Source organism: Astyanax mexicanus, unplaced genomic scaffold (genome assembly GCF_023375975.1).
Source record: "Astyanax mexicanus isolate ESR-SI-001 unplaced genomic scaffold, AstMex3_surface scaffold_38, whole genome shotgun sequence".
NCBI classification, from domain to species: domain Eukaryota; kingdom Metazoa; phylum Chordata; class Actinopteri; order Characiformes; family Acestrorhamphidae; genus Astyanax; species Astyanax mexicanus.
In genome coordinates, this window is record NW_026040048.1 from 166557 (window position 1) to 192530 (window position 25974).

Here is a 25974-nt window from a genome sequence, read left to right on the forward strand (position 1 = left end):
GCAGGACCAAGGTCATAACAGCAGACAGGGGCGCCCAGGCGAAGAACACGGACGCCAGAGGGGATGCGACCAGCAGGCGGAGAGAAGCGTCGACTGAAGAATGTAGGACCTTGCAGGATTTGCTGGCGTAGAGATGGCTGGACCAGAGGTGGGCAGAACAAGTGGGCACCAGCTGGAGGCGGGGCAGGAGCTGCGGTGGAGAGGGAGAAGGAGCCGTTGTGAACCCGAGGAATGGGGAAGAGAGGCTGAGCAGCTTGAACACGCGGAGCACCTGAGGAGAGAGTCAAAGGAAAAGAAAATGGGGTCAGCTGCTGAACGGCCTGGGGAGGGTCAGAGGAAACGGAAACAGGGGAAACTGGGAGGGCTTGGGGAACTCGGGAGTCTGGGCGACGTTGAGGTGGAGTTGGGGCGACGTTGAGGTGGAGTTGAGGCGACGTCATCCTTTGGGACCTTCGGATGGCGCCGTCTGAGGTGAGCAGGAGAGAGAAGAGAGTCCTTTTGGGAGCGGAACGGGCAAAGTGGAGCCCGCGGTTCCTCAGGACCTTATGAAATCCAGCGACTGTCCATTCAGACATGGAGCGGGCTGGAGCCGGAGAAGGGGGAAAGCAGCACGCGGGAGGTGGAAGCAACAGGAGAGCTGAAGCAACAGGAGAGCTGACGCGACGAGATCCACGCTGGAAGCGGCATGCAGGAACGTCCAGAGCCACGGAGGACCACTCTGGAGGGGCTGCAAATGTATTTTTTATTTATAATTTTTTTTAATTAGTTAATTAATTTTTTTATTAAATCGAGGGAACGATGAATAGAGGGAACAATCAATTAAATCTAGCAGTGAAACAGATTGAGGGAATGATTAATAACTTGAGGGAACAAAGAATAAATAGAGGGAACGATGAATAAATAGAGGGAACAATAAATTAAATCTAACAGTGAAATAGATTGAGGGAATGATTAATAAATCGAGGGAACGATGAATAAATAGAGGGAACAATGAATAAATCTAGCAGTGAAATAGATTGAGGGAATGATGAATAAATAGAGGGAACAATGAATAAATCTAGCAGTTAAATAGATTGAGGGAATGACTAATAGATTGAGGGAACGATGAATAAATAGAGGGAACAATAAATAAATCTAGCAGTGAAATAGACTGAGGGAATGATTAATAATAAATTGAGGGAACGATGAATAAAAAGAGGGAACAATAAATTAAATCTAGCAGTGAAATAAATTGAGGTAATGAATAGTAAGTCAAGTCAAGTCAAGTAGTTTTATTGTCAATACTGCATATGTACAGGACATACAGAGAATTGAAATTACGTTACTCTCCTTCCCAATTTTACAGCAAGTACAGATAATAGATATAATAAAGGAGAATGGGAGACACTATGTGTACAATACAGCAGGGACACAAATAGACATACATGAGACAAAAACAAGGTGCAGTGGTGTGGGGGAGGAATAGATATATAAATATAAAGTAAATAAGTAAAAATAGATATATAATTATAATATAAAAGAGTGGGAGACACTATATGTTCAATACAGCAAGACACAATAAACATACGTAAGACAATAGTGCAATATTGATGATGATTGAGATGGAATGACAGTAAAAAATAGTAAATAACAGTAGTGCAAATAGGGTATATGGTATATAGCTTAAGGCTGGTAAAGTGAATTGGTGCGTAAGTCCTTAAAGTTCACAGTTTAATTAAGTGGAATTAAAGTGCGTATAGACAGTGCAAGTATATCAGTAGTGCAGGTGTTGTGTAGTGCAAGTCCGTTTGGAAGGGACCAGTACTTTGTGCATTGTAGTGCAGAGTTTCAGTACTTTATTAGTGGGGGGGTCAGGATGCTGAGTGAGTGTGTGCTGGGGGCAGGATTGGGATGGGGGGTAGAGCAGGAAGAGAGTTCAGCATCCTCACAGCCTGATGGATGGGGCTGTCTCGCAGTCTGCTGGTCCTCGCCCCGAGACTCCGCAGTCTCCTCCTTGATGGCAGCAGGCTGAAGAAGCTGTGTAGTGGGTGAGAGGGATCTCCTGCCAGACGGAGGGCTTTCCGTGTGAGGCGGGAGCTGTACAAGTCCTGAAGGGAGGGGAGAGAGGTGCCAACAATCTTCTCAGCTGCTCTCACGATGCACTGGAGGGTCCTGCGGCAGGATGCTGTGCAGGCCCCGTACCACACGGTGAAACAGCTGGTCAGTATGCTCTCGATGGCCCCTCTGTAGAAGGTGGTCATGATGGGGGTGGGGGCTCCAGCTCTTCTCAGCTTGCGGAGAAAGTAGAGACGCTGGTTTGCCTTCCTGGCCAGTGATGCTGAGTTGGTGCTCCAGGAGAGGTCCTCTGTGACGTGCACACCCAGGAACTTGGTGCTGCTCACCCTCTCCACAGCAGTTCCGTTGATGAACAGAGGGGTGTGCAGTGTGTGTGTTCTCCTGAAGTCCACAACAATCTCCTTGGTCTTCTCTGTGTTCAGAGAGAGATTATTGTGTTTGCACCAGGAGGCCAGGCGGCTCACCTCGCTCCTGTAGTGTGACTCATCGTTGTTGCTGATGAGACCCACCACCGTCGTGTCATCCGCAAACTTGACGAAGAGGTTGGAGGTGTGTGCTGGTGTGCAATCGTGGGTCAGCAGAGTGAACAGAAGGGGGCTCAGCACACATCCTTGGGGAGCCCCTGTGTTCAGTGTGGTGATGCTGGATGTGCTGCTGCCAACCCGCACTGCCTGTGGTCTTCCAGTCAGGAAGTCTAACAGCCAGTTGCACAGTGAAGTGCTCAGCCCCAGACTGTCCAGTTTGTGTATGAGCTGTTGGGGGACGATTGTGTTGAATGCTGAGCTGAAGTCAACAAACAGCATTCTGACGTAGGTGTTCTTGTCTAGGTGTGTGAGGGCTGAGTGGAGAACAGTGGAGATGGCATCATCGGTCGAGCGATTTGACCGATAAGCAAACTGGTAGGGGTCCAGGGAGGGGGGGAGCAAAGACTTGATGTGATGCATGACTAGTCGTTCGAAGCACTTCATGAGGATGGGGGTGAGTGCAACTGGACGATAGTCATTGAAACAGCATGGCGATGCCTTCTTTGGGACAGGGATGATGGTGGTGGCTTTGAAGCATGTGGGAACCACCGCCTGACTCAGAGAGGTGTTATAAATGTCAGTATAAACCTCTGCGAGTTCCCAGGCACAGTCTCTCAGCACACGGCCAGGAATGTTGTCAGGCCCAGGAGCTTTCCGAGCATTGATCCTGCTGAATGCTCTCCTCACACTGTCTGGGGACAGCGTCAGCACCTGGTCACCAGGAGGAAGGATGGATTTCTGGGCGGGTGTGTTGTTGAGTGGCTCGAACCTTGCGAAGAACCCATTCAGGTCGTTCAGCAGAGATGTGATAGACTGGATACCCTGCCACAGGTTCTGTGTGTCTCTGCTGTCACTGAAGTGTTGGGAAATCTTCTTTGAGTACAGCCTCTTAGCTTTCCTGATCCCGCGGGACAGGTTGGCCCTGGCTGACCTCAGGCCTGCCTGGTCACCTGTTCTGAAGGCTGCATTTCTAGCCTTCAGGAGCTTGTGGACCTCTCCTGTCAGCCATGGTTTCTGATTCGCTCGAACAGTGACGGTCTTGAGGTCGGTTACATCATCAGTGCACTTGGTGATGTAGGCAGAGACAGTTTCTGTGTACTCCTGAATGTCTGTGGAGTTGTTGTGGGTGGCGGCCTCTCTGAACATATTCCAGTCTGTTGTGCTGAAACAGTCCTGAAGTGCCTCTGAGGAACCCTCTGGCCATACTCGTACCTGCTTAAGAACTGGTTTGGTGACTTTAACCAGTGGTCTGTAAATCAAGGGAACTGTCATGATGGGGTACAGAATACAGACACTCGCGGAACCAGTTAAGGATTTTATTAAAAACCCACAGGGTGTACAGATAGTAAACAGAAAAAAGTATATAACGCCAGCAAACAGATACCTGGAGGCAAAGACCATTACAGGATAGTGAGGCAGTCCAATGGTCATACACAAGGCAGGCAGTGTCAGAGAAAATCCAAAAACAGAAACGGTATACAGTCCAGTAGTGGTCATACACGAGGCAGGCAGTATCAGAGGTGATCCAAAACAGAAACGATACACAGTCCAGGTAATACACGAAAAATCCACAGAGTAGGCAAAGGCAAAAATCGAGGTCGGAAAACAAAAGGCAAGGTCATACACGAGAAAACAATCACAGAAATAAACGCTTTGTAATGTGGGTGAAACCAGGCAATACGCGGCACCAGTGAATTCGTGAAGCTTCCATAAATACCCTGGGGTAATCAATACTCCGGGCTTCCTGGCGGAAGCAGGAGAGGTGTCACGTGCGTGGGTGAGTGCGTGATGACAGCGTGTGGTGCATTCTGGGTATTGTAATTATCTGGCTGAGAACCTCCATTGGAGTTAAGTGTGAGAGGAAAGGAAGCGCCTACAGCACCAGATGTGACAGGAACGATGAATAAATAGAGGGAACAATAAATTAAATCTAACAGTGAAATAGATTGAGGGAATGATTAATAAATTGAGGGAACGATGAATAAATAGAGGGAACAATAAATTAAATCTAACAGTGAAATAGATTGAGGGAATGATTAATAAATTGAGGGAACGATGAATAAATAGAGGGAACAATAAATTAAATCTAACAGTGAAATAGATTGAGGGAATGATTAATAAATTGAGGGAACGATGAATAAATAGAGGGAACAATAAATTAAATCTAACAGTGAAATAGATTGAGGGAATGATTAATAAATCGAGGGAACGAAGAATAAATAGAGGGAAGAATAAATAAACCTAGCAGTGAAATAAATTGAGGGAATGATTAATAAATCGAGGGAACAATGAATAAATAGAGGGAAGAATAAATAAATCTAGCAGTGAAACAGATTGAGGGAATGAATAATATATCGAGGGAATGATAAAAAAAATAGAGGGAACAATAAAATAAATCTAACAGTGAAATAGAATGAGGGAATGATTAATAAAATTGAGGGAACGATGAATAAATAGAGGGAACAATAAATTAAATCTAGCAGTAAAATAGATTGAGGGAATGATTAATAAATCGAGGGAATGATGAATAAATAGAGGGAACAATAAATTAAATCTAGCAGTAAAATAGATTGAGGGAATGATTAATAAATCGAGGAAATGATGAATACATAGAGGGAACAATAGATTGAATCTAACAGTGAAATAGATTGAAGGAACTGAAATAGATTGAGGGAACAGTGGAATATATTGAGGGAACAGTGGAATATATTGAGGGAACAATGAATAAAATAGAGGGAACAATAGATTAAATTGAGAGAACAATAAATAATTCTGAACAGTGAAACAGATCGAGGGAACATGAATAGAGAAGACCAAGTAATTAAATGGATGGAACGATTAATTAAATAGAGGGAACAATAAATTGAGTAAATGAAGGAACAGTGAATACATTTTAGGGAACATTAAATAAATCGAGGGAACAATGAATAAATAGAGTAAAAATAAATAAAATAGAGGAAACTGATATAAATAGAGGGAACAATGAAATAAATCAAGGGAAGAATAAATTAAACTGAGGAAACCATGTATTAATTTGAGATATAAGATCGGCCTCACCAGCAGGGAGGGAGGGTGGTCGCGCTGACTTGGAGCTGACTCGCTGAGCTGAGTAGTTTTAGCTTGCGCTTAGTCAAAGATCCGAAGAGCCGAACTGGGTAGCTGACATGCTGAGCCAAAGCTTTAGCTGGCGCTGGTACTGAGGGGGAATCAGCGAGTCGAGTCAGGCAGGTAACGTGCTGGGCCGGGCATCTGACGAGCTGAGCTGAGGAGACCACGCGATGAGAGCGGCAGAGGATGAGCGGTCAGAGACTAACTAAAGAAAAACCAGTGGCCATCATTACTTTAAGAAATGAAGGTCAGTCAGTCCGGAAAATTGCAAAAACTTTAAATGTGTCCCCAAGCGGAGTTGCAAAAACCATCAAGCGCTACAACAAAACTGGCACACATGAGGACCGACCCAGGAAAGGAAGACCAAGAGTCACCTCTGCACAAGTTCACCAGCCTCAGAAATCGCAAGTTACCAGCAGCTCAGATCAGAGACCAGTTGAATGCCACACAGAGTTCTAGCAGCAGACCCATCTCTAGAACAACTGTTAAGAGGAAACAATCAGGCCTTCATGGACAAATAGCTGCTAGGAAACCACTGCTAAGGGGAGGCAACAAGCAGAAGAGATTTGTTTGGGCCAAAAAACACAAGGAATGGACATTAGATGGAAATCTGTGCTTTGGTCTGATGAGTCCAAATTTGAGATCTTTGGTTCCAACCGATGGATGGATTCCACATGCCTGGTTCCCACTGTGAAGCATGGAGGAGGAGCTGGGATGGTGTTGGGGTGTTTTGCTGGTGACACTGTTGGGGATTTTTTTTTAATTGAAGGCACTCTGAACCAGCATGGCTACCACAGCATCCTGCAGCGACATGCCATCCCATTTGGCTTACATTTAGTTGGACGATCATTTATTTTTCATCAGAACAATGACCTCAAACACACCTCCAGGCTGTGTAAGGGCTATTTGACCAAGAAGGAGAGTGATGGAGTGCTGCAGCAGATGACCTGGCCTCCACAGTCACCGGACCTGAACCCAATTAAGATGATTTTGGGTGAGCTGGACCACAGAGTGAAGGCAAAGGGGCTAACAAGTGCTAAACACCTCTGGGAACTCCTTCAAGACTGTTGGAAGTACATTTCAAGTGACTACCTCTTGAAGCTCATTGAGAGAATGCCAAGAGTGTGTAAAGCAGTAATCAGAGCAAAGAGTGGCTATTTTGAAGAAACTAGAATATAAAACATGTTTTCAGTTATTTCACCTTTTTTTGTTAAGTACATAAAACTCTACATGTGTTCATTCATAGTTTTGATGCCTTCAGTGAGAATCTACAATAGTAAATAGTCATGTAAATAGTCATGAAAATTAAGAAAACGCATTGAATGAAAAAGTGTGTCCAAACCTTTGGCCTGTACTGTATACATATATACAGAGGTTGGACAATGAAACTGAAACACCTGTCATTTTAGTGTGGGAGGTCTAATTGCTAAATTGGAGCAGCCTGGTTGCCAATGTTCATTAGTTGCACATTGAACCAGTAAGAGCAGAGTGTGGAGTTAAATTAGCAGGGTAAGAGCACAGTTTTCCTCTAAATATTGCAATGCACACAACATTATGGGAGACATACCAGAGTTCAAAAGAGGACAAATTGTTGGTGCACGTCTTACTGGTGCATCTGTGACCAAGATAGCAAGTCTTGCATCAAGAGCCACGGTATCCAGGGTAATGTCAGCATACCACCAAGAAGGATGATCCACATCCAACAGGATTAACTGTGAATGTAAGATAAAGCTGTCTGAAAGGGATGTTCGGGTGCTAACCCGGATTGTATCCAAAAAACATAAAACCACAGCTGTGGTTTAAAACCAGGTGTTTCAGTTTCATTGTCTGGCTGCTTAATCAGTCCAGATGCAGACCAGCTAGGACAGGTAGAGCTGTGCGTTTCCCTGTATATATGTATACAGTGGAACGCACAGCTGTACCTGTCCTAGCTAGGGCAGGAATAAAAATGCAGCCTCAGCCCACACTCGAGAGACTTTTGCTGGTAAGCAAAAGGCTGAGGCAGAAACAGATCTTTCAAAGACTCAAAGTAGAAACTTAAGCGTCTAGAGCCCCATTGGGCCAGATTTATGTTCATTTGAGTTTGTTTGGGTGTGGTGGCGGGTGTTTAAGCCAATAAAAGGTACGTTTTGAGTTAATTTACTCCCTGTGTCTGTGTTTCCCTGAGCTTTTTGACTACAGGGTCACAGTGGCCACGCCCTAACCCCAGGGCCCAGTCACAATATATATTTGCATTTCCAAGTTTTCAATTGGGTTGAGGTCTTATCCCTCTTTAAAAAAGGTCTTGGTTTTCTTGGCTGTGTGCTTGGGGTCTTTGTCCTGTTGGAAGGTGAAATAATAACCCATTTTAATATCCTTAATGGAGGATTTGAAGTTTTGGCCAAAATCTCCAGGGAGTCTGTGTTGTCTATCTTTCTGTGGATGCAGACCAGATGGCCAGAACCCCTGGCTAAGATGATGCCCCACAACATGATGTTGCCATGCTTTATTTACTGTAGGTATAGTATCGTTGGGGTGGTATGTAGTGCCATTCTCTTGCCAAATGTCATGGGTGTTGTTGCCATCGAAGACCATAGAATCTTGAATCAGTCCTTCACATGATAATGAGCAATGGAATGAAGACCATTGTTGTGGTACGTTACTGGTATTTATTAAAACCAAGATCTTCCCCTGGCATCGGCATGGGAGTAAAATGTGAAAGGTTGTTCCAGTTTGTGGAAGGTTAATAGTAGTTCCATAAGCCTACCACTTACAGATACAGGCAGGCTCATCTCCTTGGAAAGGATCCACGATTTTGTCTCTGATGGCCCTTGTTTGGGAAGGGGCTTTTATAGTCAGAAAAGTTGGAAAATAAACATAATTAATCCAAGCATGTAAAGCTCAATGTTCTTAATAGCTCAATTACTTCTTTATATTTGTGGGAACAAACAGTATTCTGGTGGTTTCAGGGGTTGTATAATTATTAGTTATTAGTTATTAATAGTTATTTCTAAATGTGTAAACCTGCAAAATCTGCGGGGTGTTGTATACTACTTGGGCGCACTATTTGTTCATTCAGAAGTTTAATTTTCTTTTCCTCAATTTCTTCTTTTAATTTATTTTTTTCAGCCTTGTTTGATAAACTGTAGTAAATAGTTGTTTGTTCTATATTTTACAAGCTATTTAAATAAATGAAAATCTCCTGCACCCCGCACCCATGCATGTAACAAAATTTAATGAATGATTTTATTTATTTTTTTACAGCCGGAAATAAGCAGTGTCAAGCCTGGTGTAAAGTAAGTAAATCTTTAAAAATGACAAAGTAGGTAAATATAGAAAGGTATATAATAATATAGAAAATACATAATTTCTCATCTGTATATATATATGAATAGAATATGCAGTAGTACATGTAGTACTGCAAATGTATATCACTTGCTTTGAATTGAAAAAAATAAAAATGATGTTCCTAAAAGAGATGTTGCCATAAAAACTCTCAAAAGAGGATAAAAGATAAACAGTTAAAAACTCAAATCACTGACTGCTCCTGAAGCTGTATTCAGTAATGTATCTGTGGAGAAATGAAGTGCTTCTTATTTTACAGGAGGGATGATGAGATTACTTCTGACACAGCATGTCTGCTGCTCTACAGAAGTAAGTAGGGCTTGAAGATCCTAATTACCAGTAGATATTGAAGTTGGTGTTTTTTTTTTTTTTTAAGTTTTTATAGTCAGTTGGATTTAATGCCATGAAGTGCATGACCGTGTAATAAAAAATGATACTGAATAATCTGCATCAGGATTTACAAAACAATATATTTTTTAGGATGTTCAGACACAGAACCCACAGACCAATCAAACCAATGTCGGAACTTTAACTAAGACAGATTCCTCCCACATCCTCTATAACCAGGTTCTAATCTTCTGCAGCTGGTGTGCTGCACCTGATTCTAAGTTTACACAGTATAAGTGGTATTGAATGTGGAATGTCCCAATGTCACAAGACATTTATATTTACATTTATATTTATATTTCATGAATTTCCAGTATGTTTAATATATATTTATGCTTTGCAAACCATGTTTGTGACAGTTGGCTCTGTTTCTGTTATGAAAGATCCAACAAAGAAAAGGAAACCTGAAGATGAGCAACACGGGAGTTTCAGTGGGGAGAAGTGTGATGCTAAGGTGAGTGGACAATCAGTAAAGTTGGCCATTTTTAGACTCTATAAATATGTTATGGGCCTCATAAATGCCTGTATAAAAATATTTACAGTTATTTATGCAATGTACATGATATTGCCAAAAGTATTTGCTCATTGAACTCAATCTCTAACCACTTCCACGACCAAGCAGCTAGGCAGCTAGACTACTTCTACTAACATTAGTAAAAAAATGGGTCAAAAAATGAGTGTAGAGAGCTTCATGAAATGGGTTTATATGGCCAAGCATCTTCATCCAAGCCTTACATCACCAAGAGCAATATAGGCAAGCAAATACTTTTGGCAGTGTAGTGTGTACATATATGTATACATAATCAGTTTAATAGTTATTGGCACCTTTGGAATAAAAATAAAGATTACATGACTAATGATTTCAATCTGATATTTAAAAAAGTAAAGAAAAGAAACTTGAATTGCATTTTTTGTTCAATTTGCATCCTAGGAGTTACAAACAACTCATCAACCTGGGAGAGACTCACATGGTAAGTTCAAAACTGTCAGCCTTTACCAGTTACACCCACTGATCATTCTGCTAGTATCCTGCAGTGATGGCTCCAGTTCTAACACTTAGGACTTCTGGTTTTGTATTAGGTTTCTGTCTAAACTAAGGTTAAAACTAACTAAAGAAACCTCAGATCACGTTATGTGATATTATATTTATATATATGTGATATTATATATATTTATAAAATTGCCAAATACAGTGGTCACCTAAAACTGTTTGTTTGTGACTGTATGATGTCACTTAGTGATGTATGCAAATATTATTAAGTGTAGAATAACAGTATTTTATCTTCTTATTTCATTTAGGAAAATTAATTTAAAAGAGAATGGTACTCATGCTGGAGCACACAGCATTCAGTAAAATTTAAATCTATATGTTGTCTTTTTGTTATGGACAGCAACCAGCATACAATAATGTCGTTTTTATTTTCACTTGATCCATGGAGTATCTCTTAAACACACAACTAGAATAATAGCAAGAAAAACAATTTTTATGGATAAATATACATATGTTTCATAAATGCTAACTTAGGTGCTAGATGTTGATTTTTTATGTTTGGGTTAAATGTTGCTGATTGCATCATAAGTACCCACAGCAACTTAGCTATTAGATAGATGTTGTTGTTGTGTAGTTAAAGTTAAGTGGGAGAGTAGAGTAAATGGGGAAGGGAATGAGTCTGAGTGTAACTCCAGTTGTTACGTCCAGTATTTTTCATCTTGCTGTTGTCTGGGGATAGGGGAGTGGCCACTGTGTCCTGGCAGTCAGAAAGGCAGGAGAGAGACAAACACAGGAATTAAATAAATTCAAATGTACCTTTATTGACTTTAATTGCCCTCCACCATGTCCAAAAGCATTTTTGCCATAGTATTGTTAATAAGTCAATCCTGTCGCCTCAGCCTTCCTACTCCTTTTGCACATGAGAAGCATCTCATGTTTGGTAAAAGCGAAGAGCTCAAGACCTTTGCAACCTTATAGTATTGGTTACAGACACAGAGTGGCATGCAAAAGTATTCACACCCCTTGATTTTTTTCACAATTTGTCACCTTACAACCACAAAGTGATAGACCAACACAAAGTAGCCTGTCATTGTGAAGTGGAATGAAAATGATGGATGGATTTCAAAATATTAACCAAATACAAATCTAAAAAATGTGACGTGCGAAATTATTAAGCCCCCTTTATCAATACTTAGTAGAGATACCTTTCACTGCAATTACAACTGCAAATCCTTTGCGGAATGTCTCTACCAGCTTTGCACATCTAGAGACTTGGATTTTTGCCCATTCTTCTTTGTGAAATAGCTTAAGAACAGGCAGGTTGAATGGGGAGCATCTGTGAACAGCAATTTCTCTGTCTTGCCACATATGATCTCTGGTCTGTTCTAACACATGAATATTCCTTAATCTAAACCATTCCACTGTAGCTCTGGCTGTATCTTTAGGGTCATTGTCTTGCTGGAAGGTGAATCTCCCTCCCAGTCTCAAGTCTTTTGCAGTGTTCAACATGTTTTCTTCCAGGATTGACCTGTATTTATCTCCATTCATCTTCCTATTAACTCTGACAAGCTTATCTACTCCTGCTGAAGAAAAGCATTCTTACAACAAGATGCTGCCACCACCATGTTTCACAGAATGGTGTGTTTAGGGAAATGAGCATTGTTTCTCTTCAACCACACATTTTTCACATTTAGTCTGAAAAATTTTACTTTGGTCTCATTTGACTACAGCACCTTCTTCCGCATATTCGCTGTGTACCCTACATGACTTGTGGCATTTAAACCACTGAGGCCTTCACAGAACAGGTGTATTCATACTGAGACTAAATTACACACAGCTGGACTGTTAACTAATTAAATGACTTCTGAAAACAGTTGATTGCACTGGATTTTACTTAGGCTGAATACTTTTGCACGTCTCACATTTTTAATTTTTATTTGATAAAAAATTTGAAAACAATGAAAAATTTTCTTACCACTTCACACTTATGTGCTACTTTGTGTTGGTCTATCACTTAAAATCACAATAAAGAACATTTAAGTTTGTGGTTGTAACATTGTTTGCATACTTTGGCAAGCCACTGTTTTCCAAACTTCTAAATGTTCCAGTGAGCACTGTTGAGGCCATTATAATGAAGTGGAAAGAATATTATTTCACCATAACTGGCCACAATCAGGTGCTCCTCTGAAGATTTCTGTCAGATTAATAAAATAAACAACTGAAGAGTTGTCCATGAACCAATCACTGTGAGATTTAGATACACCAATGAATGCACTTAATCGACATGGGCTCTATGCATGCTCACCCTGAAGACTCCACTTCTGGAGAAAAAGCGTGTTGAAGCTTGTTTAAACATTTGGATATGCCTATACAGGAGAATATAGTCTAGTCAGATGCAACCAAAACTCTTGTTTGGAGGAGACATCACCCAAAATACACCATACCAACAGTGAAGTTGGGATTGGGAACATCAAGGTGTGGGATTGTTTCTCAGCATGTGATAATGGCAGACCATATATAATGGAGAAATATACTGAGACCTTCATCATAACAATCTGCTGTCATCTACCAGGATGCTAAAGATGAAACAAGGGTGGACATTTCAGCAAGACAATGATCCCGAAGATACATCTCAGGAAACTCTCCAGTTTTTCTAGAAAAAGAAAATAAAGCTGCTAGAATGGCTCAGTCATTCACCTGACTTGAATACAATTGAAAATAAATGGAAACAACTACAGATTAGAAGCATCAAGGTTTTAAGACTCAAGATTACGCTTGAAAAATTCATGCAATTAGTTTCATCCATACATTCATGTACTTATTTGTTTGGATTTCTTTGCATGTGTGACATCAGGTGACAATTTTATATAAATAGCCAGATCGGGCACTGGGAGAGCTGGTATGTCTTCAAACACATTGATTAAATTAGCAGAAGTTTTGAGGGTTATATGTTTCTGTAACTGCCGTTGACGAGCTTGGTTGAGGAGTTCAAATGTGCTAAGGTAGGACGTGAGATACAGTTGTTAGGGTCAAAGACGGGCTGGTTAAAGCAACAGCACCAGTGACTAGGTCTGGGAGAAAGTGGAATGCTCGAGAAGCAACTCAAGCAGCAAAGAGGGCACTAGAGCACAGGGATGTTGTGGGGCAGGTGCAATATGGGAGGTCATGATTAGGTTTAGGTCAGGGATGGGCAACTGGCGGCCCGGGGGCCGCACACGGCCCTCGTCATCACTCAGTGCGGCCCGCGAATAGATCAAAAATAATTTCATAATTTCATAATAAAAAAAAAAAAAAAAAAACAACCACGAAAATTGACATTGACATCCAGTCCATTGTGAGCCAGCAGGCCAAACCACAGCTCTCTCATTAGCTTCAATAAATGTTGGGCCTCTGTGGTCTAGTTTTCTGCTATTATTGAATGAGCTATTTGCAATCAGTTTTTAAATCTTTTTTGTTCTTTGTTATAAATGAGTTCAAATGCCTTTTGCACTTTTATAAGCAAATGTTTTGTCCTTGTTGCTTATGAAGGACTTGTTATAATGAACTTATTTTACACAGAGGAACTACTGCATTTGCAATCAGTTTTTTAAGCAAACTTTTTGTTCTTTGATATGAAGGACTTCCTTTTTGCACTTTTTTTAAGCAAACGGTTTGTCTTTTGCCGTATTAAAATGCATTAATATGCAGAAAATAGTTGTTGATAAATGTTGGTGCTGTAAACATACAGATATAAATTCATATAAAATTTGTTCTTATTGAAAATCATTTGTAGCGTTTTTCATATTCAATTATTTGAAGTGCGAGGTCATGTGGCCCTCCAATGGTCATGCTGAAAAAAATGTGGCCCTCTCCATCATGGAAGTTGCCCATCCCTGGTTTAGGTGATTCGTGGAAAGCATTCGGCAAGGCCACATCACCAGAGAAAAGGCGTATGGTTACAGGGTTTATTCGTGAGCAGGAGGAGGAAGTAAGGAGAGCGAAAGCAGCAGGGCAGACAGGGGCAGTGGATGAGATGGGAAAGTGTAGAGAAGCGGAGAATCACCTGGCGAGAGTTATGGGGATTGGACACAGGTCGTATAAAGTTTCTTTTGGGAGCTACATATGATGTTCTGCCAACGCCACAAAACCTTGCTCAGTGGGTGGGTGAGGATCCAAGTTGTAAGTTATGTGCAGGAAGTGGAACTGAAGCACATTTTGTCGGCATGTAAGATGAGTCTATCCCAGGGGCGCTACACATGGAGGCATAATCAGGTACTTTGATCTCTTGCAGGTGCACTTGATAAGAAGCAGTTAGAAGTTAATAACATGCCCATGGTAGGTTACAGTAAAGTAATCACATTTGTGCGTGAGGGGCAGCATAGTGGAGAAACAGCACAGTGCTTGAAAACTGTTGGTAAGTGGGCTGATGCACGAGTTTGGAAGTTGTAGGTAGTAAACTGCAGATCCCAGAGTGCATTGTGGTTACAAACTTGAGGCTGGATGTAGTATTGTGTTCTGAAAGTAAGCGGATAGTGTATTTTATAGAGCTAACTGAATTATACAGACTTGGTGGCTGAGGTAAGAGAGCGTGGGTGGCAGGCATATATCAGACCAGTGGAGTTAGGTACTAGAGGCTTTGTAGCAAAGTCTGCCGCAAGACTGCTGTCTGAATTCGGAATTAGAGGTCATGTGCTGAGGGCAGTAGTGAAGGAGTTGTCAGATGTAGCTGAAAGATCTAGTCAGTGGTTGTGGTTCAGAAGGGCTGAGGCTACGTGGGAAAGGGAATGAGTTTGTGCTTGGAGCAGGCTTGGAGGGGGGTGGGTCTGGGACGCCAGACTTCACTGTTGAGCCTTCTGGAGGTGTCGTGGGCCTACCTGATGACCCCTGAGAAGAGCTTGCACTGAAGTTTGTGTTAGAGTTTGGATGCAGGGGATTGGTGTGGTCCTGCTGTTCTTGTAGTAATTTGTCTCATGAGTTTTTGCAGACGTCTGAGTACTTGGCACGGACCATGAACATAGCTCGCTATGCTTCTGGATTCTTGTCTAGCCAGTATCAGAAGTATCAGTAGTGGTTGCTGTGTTCTGCTCACGCAACTTATGTCATTTATTGTGTGTGATTGTGCTTAGGTAGGGTGCTGTGGTTAGTGTGTTGCCATAGTTAAAGAAAGTGAGCATAGATTAAGGAGTGATTCTGTTTGTTCATTGGTTATTTTTCAGTTGGGCTGGATACTTGGCAGTTGAGGCAATGGACCATGAACATAGTGTTAGGCTGTGCTTCTGGATCCTTGTCGAGCCAGTATCAGATTGTGGTGGTTTTGCTATTGTTGTTAGTGAGTGAGTAGTAGATCCTGGCTGAGCCCTATGTATAACCCCAGTTAGGTGCAGGATTTGTCAATTTCCTGTATTATATTACTTGTGAGTTTTTGTTCTGGCAGATGTATTTAGAGAAAAATATTATCAATGTTTACATCCAGCCCTCTTATGATTCACAATATGTCCTTGACATATTTTAATGTGCTGGGGAAATGTTAGTGTATTGCATAAATTCTATGGCTTTCTGATTTAATGTATTATCAAAATTAAAATATCCTACAACAAGAATAGTTTCATAATGTCATAATGTCAACATGTCAGAAATTTACCTGAACACATCTTCCTTCCGGACCACCACGCCCATCAGTGTAGATTTATTCCTAAACTCTGATATTATTTTAATGCTGTGGGCAAAAGGCATGACAATAGAGTGTTGGCAAGGTGTAAGATAGCAAAGAGCATAGCAACACACCTTGCGCAGTGTGTACGATATGTGTGCAACCCCGAGTTTATCAAACTCAAAGAGCATGAGAAAATGTGATCCAAAAGCGATTGTTTATATATTTTTTAAAAGAGTAAAGTAATAGAACAAAGCTGCAGAGGTAGTGAATCTCCAAAGTCGTATAACTGTGTAAGTCATAAAATGAAACAAATAAATAAAACAGTAAATTAATACATTTATCTGATTACTGGATGACATCACTGATTACTGACATTAATGTTTACTACTACTACAAATGGTTTCACTTGCTTCATTGAAGGATGCCTTTAATATCACCACTGATAGAATAATTGTTTAAGTACACTGATTTAGATCTATAGTTCCCCAGGTGGCATGTAAGAGTAGTTAATGTTGATTTGAGCAGTAATTAATAAATAGTTATTATTAAGGAGACATCATTAGTAAGTAGTTCTCTGGGAGATATGTAAGTCTCAGTAAATAATGTGGAGTTAATAGTGAACTACTATAATCATTAGTTCAGTACTATCTACTGAGTAATTACTCAGTACTCCCTCACAGCTGCTGCTGTCCAGTCCCAAAACGCGTAGTTACATTTCTGAAAGTGTCAGACTGAAAAATTTGTATTTATAAGAGATTCACGATTACTTTAGGCGGGCTGTACAGGGTCCAACTTGTTGTGGGAGGGGACTGAGTTCATGAATTTTTATCTCATCTGAATAATTTTGGTGCATTATTTTGTGTGATGCACCTAAATTAGTTTCAGGTCTAAGGTATTTATTTTTTATTTAAGTATTTTTACATTTAATTTATAACCTTGGGATCTTAAAAACCCCTAACTGATAAACCATCCACATACTAATATGTGATTTTCTCTTCATTTTTCAGTCAGGATTGTTCTGCTGGGGAAGAACAGCTCAGAGATCAGCAGAGTGGGGAACTTCATTCTGCACAGAGAGGCGTTTGATACTGAAGCTCCTCCTCCTTCAGTAGAGCAGCGCAGTGAGAGAGCTTCAGGAACAGTGGAGGGAAGATACATCACCCTCATCAACACACCTCACCTGCTTGATCCTCAGCTCTCTGAAGAAGAGCTCAATCAGAGAGTGAGAGTGTGTGTATCTCTGTGTTCTCCTGGACCTCATGTGTTTTTACTGGTTCACCAGTCAGGAAACTTCACAGAGCAGGACCAGGAGAGAACCAGACATGTACTGAACTCTTACAGTCCATCTTCTCTGGACAACACTATAGTGTTGAATTTTGTAGAGAAAGATCTGCATGGGCAGCTGTTGATCACAGAGTGTAAAGGGAGGCGTGAAGGTATTACAGTGATTTCAAATCATCAGCTTTTGGAGAAGATAGATGAAGTGGTAAAGGAAAAAGGAGGAGCCTACCTGACCTGTGATAAAGGTAAGTAAGTATAGAAAGTAATTAGTGCCAAATTGAAAAACAAACACTACCATGTAAAAATGTAAATGCAATCAACAAGATGCATTGCTTTCCTACAGTAATTTGCAGAATAGGTGCCAAAATAAAAAATGCAGAACTACTATTACATTACATTTCACTGCACTCTCTTTATTGACAAACAATACACACCGAGTAATGCTCACATAAAAGCTCCATTACAGAATTGCACACATGCCTCCTTAAAACGCATTCAGCTCAATATGACTGCAGTATGCTGCCAGTACCCGCACTCACTCCACACAGGTGAGATTATAGTACCCTCACTCCAAGGGGAGGTGTCACTTTTTTTTAAAATGAAACAATTACACCACCCTACAGATGGACCTCGGCTTGGATAACTTCCACACCTGGCACGGTCGGCACCCGAGCCCACTTGAAGCACACACTTGACAAAACATACCGAAACCATGAAGAAAGCACACCCAGGCTCACAATCAATCGTCAGTGATATTATAACACAGTGGAAGTGACTGGGAACAACAGTAACTCACTCTGTCAGTATAAAATAACAGAGTGGGATCAGCGGATGCTGAGGAGCATAGTGCATAGAGTTCAACAACTTTCTGCAGAGTCACTACATCACTACAGAGCTCCAAACTTCATGTAGCTAGTAGAGAGTAGATAAGTAGAGAGACTCATAGAATGGATTTCCATGACTGAGCAGCTCCACCCAAACCTTACAACACCAGTAGTTTTTTTTCCTGAAGTCTAAAAATTTGATTAATAGCATAATAAACTAAATTAATTGAAATGCTGCTGATACAGTTTAATATATAGCTGTTTGTTAATATGTTTATTGACTTGTCTGTACAACCAGCAAGAGTACTGCATTCTATATTCATTTTTCCCAGAAACTGCTTCAGAATGCTTCATGTCACATGTTTATTACAGTGCATGTCTGCCTTTACAGTGATACAACAAAATTCAATCAATATAAAACACTCTGGATATGTGCTTTAAGATTACTTATTTTACACTTGGAAGTAAATTTCAGTTTGTGAAGGCCAAGAGGAGACCTACAGAATGCGTGTTTTTACACTGTCAATAACCTACAACACAGACAAAAAAAGAGAAAGACAAATTAAAAAAAGAGAGAAAAAAGTCTGGGCCAAGGATCAGACACTGTGCAGTTTTAAGTGTCTGTCATTTTAGAACTATAGCAGTATTTAAAATAATAGAGCTACAGATGAATTCAATTCAATTTTATTTATATAGCGCTTTTTACAACAAAGGTTGTCACAAAGCAGCTTTACAGAGAAAAACAGGTCCACGCCTCTTATGAGCAGCACCACAGAGATGCCAATTTTATGGTGACACAGTGGCAAAAACTCCCTTTAAGAGGAAGAAACCTTGGAAGGAACCAAGACTCAGTCCGAGGAACCCATCCTACTCGTGTCGACCCGCTCAGTACAAACAGATAACAAACAACAAACGAATAACAGAACAAAACAGTACAGAGAATTAATGTGAACTATGGCTAATATAACAGGTACTAATTTATGAGTATAAGAATGTGATGGGCACAAACTATAGAGCTATGGCTAATACAGAAACAGATACTGAGTGTGTTAATGTTAGTGCAGGGTTGCAGAGCCGGAGAACAACACAGCGGGCAGTGGAGAGCCAGGCTGGGAACATCAGGAACAGGGCATCTCCATACATGAAAAAGAGATAGAGAAAACAGAAAGGAAAGGAAGAGAAACAAAAAGCAGAAGTTAGAAGGGTTGTGTAAAAATTCAGATCTCAGCACATGTGAGAAAGATAGAGAGAGAGAACAGAGAGGGGAGGGAAGAAAAAAGGGTTAGAATGGTTTTATGAAACTCTGCTAGAGTGGGATGGGCACTGGTAGCAGCAGCTCAGGACATGGGGAGAGAAAGAGAAAACAGATGATTAGGACAGGGTTTATATATGCTGGATAAGCTGTAAGAGGAAGAAAATTGTAATGAGACATTACTCAAAAGCTTGAGCAAATAGAAATGTTTTGAGTCTAGATTTAAAGATTGAGAGTGTGTCTGAGTCCCGTATATCAATAGGGAGGTTATTCCAAAGTTGGGGAGCTTTATAAAAGAACGCTCTTCCTCCTGCATATTTTGTTCTAATACGCGGGACTAATAACAGGCCAGCGTCTTGGGAGCGGAGTGAACGCGGAGGATTGTAAGGAGTAAGGAGTTCCTGTAGATAATGCGGGGCCAGACCATTGAGGGATTTATACGTCAGGAGAAGTATTTTATAATCTATACGAAATTTAACTGGTAGCCAATGTAGGGATGAAAGAATAGGGGTAATGTGATCAAACTTTCTAGCTCTGGTAAGCACTCTTGCGGCTGCATTCTGAACTAGCTGGAGTTTATGGAATAATTTATGTGGACTTCCAGCCAACAACGCGTTGCAGTAGTCCAGCCTGGAGGTTATGAATGCATGTACCAGCTTCTCAGCATCTTCCAGAGAGAGTATACTGCGGATTTTAGCTATATTTCTTAAGTGGAAGAATGCAGTTTTGACTATGCTACATATGTGAGCATCAAACGAAAGAATTGGGTCAAAGATGACCCCAAGGTTTCTCACAGTTTTACCAGGTATAATTAAGTGACCGTCTATGTCTACAGTATTAACATTTATGTTTTTATCAATATTAGGACCTAATAGAAGGACCTCAGTCTTATCAGAATTAAGTAAGAGAAAGTTGTGTGTCATCCAATTTTTAATCTCTTTAATACAGTCTGTTATTTGATTTATACAGAGCTCCTCATTGGGTTTAGCAGATATGTAAAGTTGTGTGTCATCAGCATAGCAGTGAAAGTTAATACCATGCCTACGGATAATTTTACCCAGTGGTAGCATATAAAGAGTAAAGAGTAATGGACCCAGTATTGATCCTTGAGGGACACCATATTTTACTCTAGACTGATAAGAGCATTCGTTATTTAAGTAAACACACTGGAATCGATCTCTCAGATAAGATCTGAACCAGGTGAGGGCTGATCCTTTAATTCCTATAAGATTTTCTAACCTATCAAGTAGAATAGCGTGATCTATGGTGTCAAAGGCAGCACTTAGATCTAGCAGTACAAGGATGGCATTACTGCCCCTGTCAAGAGCTGAAAGTAAATCATTAGTTACTCTAAGTAGAGCTGTTTCAGTGCTATGGCTTTGTCTAAATCCAGATTGAAATACCTCATGCATACTATTACTTTGTAGATACAAGCGCAGCTGGTTAAACACAATTTTTTCTAGGATTTTGGCTATAAAGGAAAGATTAGAAATTGGTCTATAATTAGCAAGCTCGCGGGGGTCCAGATTTGGCTTTTTGATAATGGGCTTAATGACCGCCAATTTAAGAGAATTGGGTACGTAGCCCATGCTAAGGGATGAATTTACTATTTCTAGTAATGATTTTCCCACCTTTGGCAGTGCCTGTTTAAATAATTGTGTGGGTACTGGATCTAATATACATGATGTTGATTTTGATGAGTTAATTACACTAAGTAAATCTTTTTCTGTAACCGGGCTGAAACACTCTAGGTGTGTCTCAGAGCTGGACCAGCATTCATCGATATCTATAAGTAAATTTTGGGAGTGATACTGAATTTTTTGTCTAATGCTATTAATTTTATCATCAAAGAACTTCATGAAATCATTACTATTAATGTCGGCAGGGATAACGGAGCTAGTTTGTTTTTGACTGCCGGTGAGTTTAGCCACAGTAGTGAAAAGGAATCTAGGATTGTCTCTATTTTTCTCAATAAGCACTGAAATATACTGGGATTTTGTTTTAATTAGGGCTTTTTTGTAGTCTGTGAGACAATGCTGCCATGCTAGCCGGAAAAATTCTAGTTTTGTGTGTCGCCATTTACGTTCAAAGTTTCAAGCGGTTTGTTTTAATGTACGTGTGTGGTCATTATACCACGGTGCTAGCTTTTTATCCCTGATTTGTTTTATTTTTGTCGGCGCTACGCGGTCAAGGTTAGAGCGGAGCACAGTTTGTAGATTTTCTGTTTTGTGCTCGAGATCATGCTCATAGGACGGAAGGGAGATGGTTAAGTCGGGGAGATTATTTACAAATTCATTAGCAATTGCGGTTGTTATTTTACGCTTGCTGATATAGCGGGGCGGGAGGAGGACATTTTGATTAAAAACTATTTCAAACATAATTAAATAGTGATCGGATATTGAGTCATGTTGAGAAAGAGTAACTATATTCTTAGCTTCAATACCCAGTGTCAAAACTAAGTCTAGTGTATGACTACATCGGTGAGTGGGGCCAATTACATTTTGTTTAAAGCCTAGAGCATCTAAAACTGATTTAAATGCAATTTTTAGTGGATCCTGGTCCTTTTCAAAGTGGATATTAAAGTCTCCAACAACTATGATCTTATCAGAAAGAAGAGTTACTGCTGCTAGAAAGTCAGCAAATTCACTAATAAAATTTGAGTATGGTCCAGGAGGACGATACAGTGTTATAAGCAGAAACGAATGCTGCGTTTTGGAAGCAGGAGACGGGCCTGCTACTTTAAGACTAAGAACTTCAAACGACTTAGCATCCAATTGTGAGTTTTGAGACATACCTAACATTGAGTCATATATTGTGGCAACACCACCGCCACGACCAGAGCTGCGTGGGTAACTAAAATAGCTATTAAGTTAACTAAGTTAGACTGATCTCATCCCGTTAGTTAATGATTGTTATTTAACAAGCTAATGTTACTGACATACATCATGTTTCATCATGTTGGTAATTAGCCAGAAAAGCTGTACATCAGGAAGACTATCAGTGTCTATATGAAGGCTATGTATCGAGGACCAAAGTGCCAAAACAAAAAAATATATAAATTAATTAATAAAAACCGAAATGAAGAAGGAAAAAAGAAATGAAGCGCATAAAAACACAAATAAATAAATTAATTTATGTGGGACGAACAATCATAAAGTAAAACATTCTGTGTATAAATAAATAAATAAATAAATAGTATTTTATTTTTTTCCAATTTGTTATTTTAATTCTGCATTTGTATAGTCCTCTATCGATGTATTTCTGTATTATTTACAATTTTTGTTATTTTTCTGTATGCATATTTGTAACTTTTGTTCAGTTTATGTAATTTATTAATTCCTGTATTTCTTTCACAAAACTCTGTGGCAGTTGATTGCTGATGGCCACCGGATCTTGGCCTGAATGATTGTATTTTTTCATATATATTTCATGTGAATATATATTAGTTTCCCACAGTCTAGTCACGAAGAGAACATACTGAGACTGGCAGCAGCATGTTTTCCTCAGACAAACACTTTCCTCAGAGTAGCTAAAGGCTACTTCACAACTATAAGGCAAACTCTCTGAGTAAGCTCTGCATTTTATTAAGATTAATGCAGTTCTGCCGCTCCATCCACAATAGAAGCCGGTTGAAGCAGCCTTTAAGGTGCTTTCACATTGCACGCATTAATCACAATGCTGTACACTAACCCCCAATGGGCTCAATTGTTCTCTCAGCACCAGAGCAGTTTGCTACAGATAACCCTGCCTACGCTGCGCTACCGCTTACTGCGGTCACGTTCAAGCTGTACAAAACTTCCCTATGCTTGTATATAGATAATGGGAGCAAGACCAGAATCAGAGCTTCTTTTCTGACTTTTAGACTAATACATGTCTAAAGATGCTGTAGCTACACCACACATCAAAACACTGGTCTCAGATTGATGTGTTTTACAAAATCCCGCCTATTATCAGCAGGCAACCCACAGCAGCAGCGACAAACTTCTGGCAATGAGAAAATGGCTTTTAGCTACTTTGAGGAAACTGTTTCTCTAAGGAACACACACTTCTGCCAGTCTCAGTATATTATCACCATGACTGGACCATGGGAAACCAATGTAGATCATGTAAAATTTTTAATTGTTTACATTGTGAGATGTTTTACACGGTCCACAATACAATCAAATGAAAAATGTGAAAACATGCCCCATCATAACCATACAGAGAAAGAAATACATAAATAACAAAAATGAATAAATAAACTGAACAAATGTTAAAAATAGGCATACAGAAAAATACTGTAAATAATGAATTTAGACATAAATCAATAAATGACTATATAAGCAAAGAAATGAAAAAATAAAATAAAATTCTTTATTTAAGTACTATTTATTTATTTAAACACTATGTCCAACATAAATTAATTAAATACTACTCTTTATTTCTTTTTTTTCTTTCTTCATTTCTGTTTTAATAATGTTTTTATTTTGGCATCTATGGTCAACCATAGTTATATTAATTGGAAGCCGACATTTAAAGTATAAAATTAAACTGGAATCACAGACTAATAACTGGACATGTGTGATGTTCTATATGCGAAGGTAAAGATTTTATAGGTGGAAAAATTGTACAATCAGCTCTACAGAATTCACATTTAAATTTTATTACTCCAGATTCTTGTCAGGAATTCACAAACATAAGTAGTAACTCCATAAAAAGTATTTTATTGCTTCTGAAATAATATATATGTTTAATGCCATACCTATTGTACCTGTAGTGTTGTCCAGAACTGAATTAATCACGCTTGTATAACATTCTCTGAATTCAGAATTCTATGGTCTGCTTGTATGAGCATCAGTTTTTCAAATATGCACAAAAATGTGAACCTCTTTTATAATCAGTTATACGCTTTATATACAGATGTTTGTGGACACTCCTTCTAATAAACAGTGCACACATGAAGTTTTTCTTTTAATACCATTGGTTTCCGCAGAGACAATTAAAGTGGGTTAGAATTTAAAGTGCACAATTCTTAAAGTGGACTAATAATCATTTATACTCCTTTTTAGTATTTTGTTTTATTGAGCAAAATTAAGGTAAAATATGCTTTGCCTACTAGAAAATTGGAATAAATTGCATTGTTACATAAAATACATTGTTGATGTACTTTTTGCACCTCTGGGCTGTGTCTATAGTAAAAATATAGTAGTGAATGTTTTTTTGTTTTTAGAGTTTTAGAGTATGTTTTCTGTTAAAAGCCGTGTTTTCCTTCCTAATTGATTTTAATCATTTTATTAAGTCAGCCACAATCATTGTTGAATTCCTGTAAACTTTTTTTGTTTCTAAGGATAAGAATACATAACAATTAAACAGATACTTAAAAATTATGTAAAAATATGCTATAATGAACCTTGCAGACCAAATCCATCCACATGTTTGGTTGTAGGATGGTGTGTTTACTTAGTACATATTTTTTCAGCTAGAAAATAGTTAGGGGTATACACTTACTTATGAGCTTCTTGTTTTCTACAGATGCAGTGCAGAGTGAGGACTCCTACAGGATCGTGTTGTTGGGGACACGTGGAGTTGGGAAGAGTGCTTCAGGAAACACCATTGTAGGGGGGAAAAAATTCAAAGAGAGTTCCTATTTGTCCAACTATTACCCTTCATCAACTACAAGAGTCTGTCAGAAAGAATCAACTGAATTCAGAACGAGACGGGTCACTGTGATCGACACTCCAGGCCTGATTGATAAATATGGCCTCAATGAAGAAACCAGGAAGGAAATTTCTAAATGTATCACCATGGCTGCACCAGGTCCACACGTCTTTCTGCTGGTGCTGACAGTGGGACAGCGCTTCACACAAGAGGAGAAAGAAGCAGTGAAGATGATCCAAGAACACTTTGGTGAAGAATCCAGAGGATACACCATGGTGCTCTTCACCAGAGGAGATGAACTGAAGAAAAGGAGCATTGAAGATTATATTAAAGATTCGGGCCGCAGCTTACAAAACATCATTAAGCAGTGTGGAAACAGATACCACATGTTCAACAACAGAAATCCTGAAGACCAAACCCAGGTCACTGATCTACTGGAGAAGATCGACTGCATGGTGGCAGTGAATGGAGGGAGCTGCTACACTAATGAGATGTTCCAGCAGGTGGAGAAAGCTCTACAGCAAGATCAGGAGAGAATTGTGAAGGAGAGAAAAGAGGAGATAGAGAGAGAGAAAAAAGAACTGAAATACAAATATGAAGCTAAACTGGAAGAACTAAAGAAGATGATGGAGAATGAACAGAAACATCTGGAAAATGAGAAAAGAGAAAAGGAGAAAGAGTTTCAGAATAGAGAAGCTCAAATAAAGGAGGAGACGAACAAAGAGGTCAAAAAGAAAATGAGCAAGAGACTTAAAGAACAGCAAGAGGCATTTACTGAGGAGATGAAAAAGAAAGAGCAGACCTATAAAGAACAATTGCAGAAAGATCTGCACTATCAGAAAGAAAAGTATGATAGGGAGGAGGAAAAACTAAGAAAGCATGCAGAAGAGAAGGCGAGGCGGCAAGCAGAAGAGGAATTCTGTGCTAAGCGGAAGAAAAAGGGGAAGAGAGCCCATTAG

At 39.8% G+C, this 25974-nt stretch overlaps 1 protein-coding gene across 1 annotated transcript; it reads left to right on the forward strand.

The window, feature by feature from the left end:
* Nucleotides 1–573: 573 nt before the first annotated feature.
* Nucleotides 574–25974, forward strand: LOC125794037 (uncharacterized). The gene is made up of 5 exons (XM_049473437.1): nucleotides 574–735; nucleotides 6552–6681; nucleotides 17029–17243; nucleotides 17304–17547; nucleotides 24890–25974. The coding sequence occupies exons 1-5, from the start codon at nucleotides 574–576 to the stop codon at nucleotides 25972–25974; spliced, it is 1836 nt and encodes a 611-aa protein (XP_049329394.1).